General features: G+C 34.0%; 1 protein-coding gene across 1 annotated transcript; it reads right to left on the bottom strand.

Moving 5' to 3' along the window:
- On the bottom strand, window positions 1–3794 carry LOC110664051 (probable serine/threonine-protein kinase WNK7). Its single transcript, XM_058150409.1, has 8 exons — window positions 3614–3794; window positions 3080–3183; window positions 2792–2829; window positions 2270–2497; window positions 1961–2181; window positions 1588–1745; window positions 1025–1460; window positions 1–938 (listed from the first exon to the last, which is right to left on the bottom strand). The coding sequence occupies exons 2-8, from the start codon at window positions 3164–3166 to the stop codon at window positions 139–141; spliced, it is 1968 nt and encodes a 655-aa protein (XP_058006392.1). The 5' UTR covers window positions 3167–3183; window positions 3614–3794; the 3' UTR covers window positions 1–138.
- Between the last annotated feature and the right edge of the window lie 288 nt (window positions 3795–4082).

The following is a 4082-nucleotide window of genomic DNA, read 5'->3' as shown; positions in this document are numbered from 1 at the left end:
AAAAAAAAAATCTCATTTACACTTCATCTTCCTCTCAAAATAAAAACATATCTACACGTTCAACAATTATGATTGCAGAAAAGTAAAGTGGGAGATTGGTGGGGGAGGAGTGTAAAAACAAAAACAAACATGCGAAAACTAGTGAACAAACCCTACATTTTTTTGTGAGAACCTCTTTGTTGTCTCCAAGATAGCTTCATGTCTTCTCTTGTATATCTGTTTAATTGCCTCTTGATATTTCATTTCTATATCCTCCAGCTCCCTTCTCAAATCCTCATTATCATCCTTAGGCAAAGAGGAAATGTTGGTCGAACAGATCTCCACGTGGCTATTGTTCATGTCCATTAATTTGCTTTTGTCATCAGGGAATGGACTTTCCATCCTGACAAAGAACTCTCCTAGGGTACCTTTCAAACCATTGCCATCAAAGTCTGTAAGTGCCGATTCCATGGAGATGTTTGAATTGAAAGATAACCTTTTGTCATTCCACTCAGTAGAAGCCGCAGAAACATATGACATCGCTGAACCACGATCATCGACCTCTGCTGTGGTCTGGTAACCAAACTTATCAATATGAGATATCTCATCAAGTTTAATAAAACCAGAACACTCCTCTGTTTCTATGATTGGAACTGATCCCCTTAGAGAACAAGATTGACAACATGAAGTACTTGAAACAGTCTCCACATTTTCTGATGAATGATGGTTCTTCTGGTTTCCCTTAGAGTTTTCTGTTCTATTTTGAGGAACTAGATGCTCAATGAGCACACAAGGTTTCCAATTGGGTATTAATTTCAACAGCAACAAATCAATCAGCTCTGCTATGAATGTAATGTTTTGATCCTCTAGTTCTAGCTGCTCAACCATTTCACTTGAAACTGAAATAGCAGTATCACCATCAAGGTAGAATATGAAATGAATATTTCTAACCCGAGAACCTGTGATAAAAAGCAAAAATAAAGTTTGATACTTGTGAAATTAAAAATGGAGAAGTGGAGATGAATTCTGATAAGAATGTACTTACCATTCTGATCAGCTATTCGAAGAACTATTGATACAGAGTTTTCATCACTTCCTTCACCTCTTAACAAGAAAATATTGCCTCTCTTTGCCCTTCGAACCTCCACACATGGAGAATCCAAATGCCCATCAATGGAATTATTCGAAGATGTGATGATAGGCATATCAGGATCATGATCCAAATCCAGGGAAGAGGGTTTATTTCGTGTATTGGCAGGTCCTTCTGACATCAAACAACGATCTCCAAAGGCTGCTGTCCTGGGCAGAACAATATCAGGAAGTGGCAAGGGACGGTTCCTTGCTAATCCATTCAATGCAAGAAATGGGTCCATAAGAAGCTCTTTTGCAGACAATCTTTGAGATGCTGGGACTAAGCACTTATTAATAAAAAGTTTCACTTCTTGATCTTTTACCTTAGAGAGGGCAGCAGGCTTTATTCCCTACACCGAAGAAAAAGAAAGAGAAAGAAAATAAGAATGAGACTAAGAGTAAGATAATTGACAAACATTGCAAGAATTGGAGTTCATCAGCTAAAAGAAACAAAAGTTGGTTATTCAAAAGACTTACAGATGAAACCTTCTTATATATCTGAGCTGAGTTCCTACATTCACTATAAGGATATTCAAAAGTAACCATCTCCAGCATGCACATCCCAAAGGAATATATATCAACCAACTCATTATAGTCCTCATCATACAGCTCAGGTGCCATAAACTCAGGGGTTCCTATTAAAATGACATATACAATAGATCAACATCAAGGTAAAACATGTAATTGAAGAACCAAAAACTGTAATGTAAATAAAATGCACAAATAGTGCCATCAAAATGTTAATGATACTAATAATATCAAGAAAACGTGAATATTATAGTGCACACCAAACCCATGTGCATCATGGAATAAAAAGTATTCAGGAAAATTGGGGGGGAAAAACAAACACCTATAACACTTTTGTCATGTGCCTGCCCCATGACAGTTGCCAAACCGAGATCTCCGATTTTAACTTCCCCTTGGTTACCATTAATAAATATATTATCACATTTCAGATCCCTATGAATAATTGGAGGCTTGTGACTGTGAAGGTAGCTCAAACCCATCAAAATCTGTCTAGCCCAACACTTCAAAGCCTTAAGGTCAACATTCCTATGTTTCTTTCGGTACCTACATCAAATATCACACCAAAGCTAATTTCAGCATAAAATTAGAAATGAAAATTTTAATAAATGCATAAGAATTAAATTAAACTTACCGTCTCAAGTTACCCGAGGTAAATAACTCAGTTATAATATTAACAGTCTTGTTTTTATCATCAATCCATGAATTGTAGAACTTTACAATATTGCTATGCTTCAACGATTTCAGGAGATGTACTTCAGAGTAAAGCCTCTCCAAGTCTTCAGGTGACTGTAACACCTCATCAATCTGAACTTGGCTCCATGCTACTTCAAGTCCATTAACTTCATCAAATGCCTTATAACTAATGGACAATGAGATTAAGGAAAGAATCCAAATTTGAAAATGGAGATCAAACAAGTTAAAAAAAAAGGAAAAGTTTGCCTGATTCCAGAAATAGAATTGCTAAATCTATCAACTTGTCAGTTGTCACATGCTTCTCATTAGATTTTTTTAATGTAGAAAATTAACTTTCAAGTATTTCAAACTTGATTTACCTAGGTAAAGTAAAAAAAGGGGCCAGCAAAAATATTACGTCGTGAAGGAAGTTCAATGAAAGAAGAAAATAATTAGCCATGACAAAATAACCAAAGGATACACTCTCTTAAAAGCACCTTTTCCAAGCACCTCCTTGTACTGTTAGAAATCACATGCAATCAATTAACAATTTGATAAAACCAAAAAAGGATATTAATTCAGTCAATACAGATAAATAGAGGAAAAGTAAGAAGCTACAGATTCTAATCATATATTGATTGCAGAATCTCTTCAATTGGTGAATTCCAGTTTCATTCAAACAAAAGTATACAATACTAGACAAAACTATATAACCAAACTCCAGGCAGGAAGGAACCAATCAAACAAGACAACGAAACAAGAACATTACTCTTATGTATCGACCAGTTGGATCCACCTCAAGAACATCTGGATCAGGAGGTTCAGAATGGGTTCCACCATCCTCATTACTTTCCATATCAATCAAACTCTAATCTACACTTATGAAAATCCAAAAATTAGGGAGAAAAGAAACATTGTATTTTTTAATTCAATAGCAATTATTACATTGTAGCCAACTGAAAGCTTCCATTAAGCATAATTTCAACCAAAAAAAAATCTACATCCATTAAAATTCACCGAAAATTCACAATTGCATAATGCACTAATATGCACAAGTAATAACCCAAAATCCAAACACCCCTTAAAATAAATCAACAAAATTATAACATGAAAGCATCAAATAAGCAAAATTCAAAAAAAATCACAGGAATTTGCTAAAACAGCACAAAAAGAAAAAGCTAAAACCCAATGAACAAGCCTAAACCTAAACCTAAGAATCAAGTGAATGGACAAAATTTAAAAAAAAAAAAAAGATGCATAAAATCCGAATTTACATAAAGAAACAGAGCATTGAATTGCGTACCTCAAAGGGGCGCTAAGGTGATAGCGCTTAACGAAAAGAGAAAGGAAGGAAAGGAAAACCCTATCCCAGTTAACCGTAATGGAGAGAGAAAGAGATTGATCAAATAATAAACCAACACTACACCTCGTTTTCAAAGCTCTCTCTCTCCCGCTTTTCTCTGTGTCTATAAAAACAGGTAAAGCTTGGGAAGATGGGGGAGGACATGTGCTTATATTTATACTTTCACCTATCAAATACACCTACTTACTTTATGAAACCATATCCGACGTCGTTTGAAACTATGATGGTGAGGGATTCAAATATTTATTTAAAATTATTTTTAATTTTTTTAAATAATTAAATTATTCTATATTTTAATAGTAAAATATGATAAATTTTAATTAAATTTAAATTTTTAATAATTATTCTAAATAATTTTTTTTCAACAAAGGTTCAAATAAAAATACTAATATTTTTTTTATTTTCTATT

This window comes from Hevea brasiliensis, chromosome 7 (assembly GCF_030052815.1).
Source record: "Hevea brasiliensis isolate MT/VB/25A 57/8 chromosome 7, ASM3005281v1, whole genome shotgun sequence".
Classification (NCBI taxonomy): Eukaryota; Viridiplantae; Streptophyta; class Magnoliopsida; order Malpighiales; family Euphorbiaceae; genus Hevea; species Hevea brasiliensis.
Note: the sequence above shows the minus strand (reverse complement) of the source record. Positions and strands in the feature narration are given on the sequence as shown.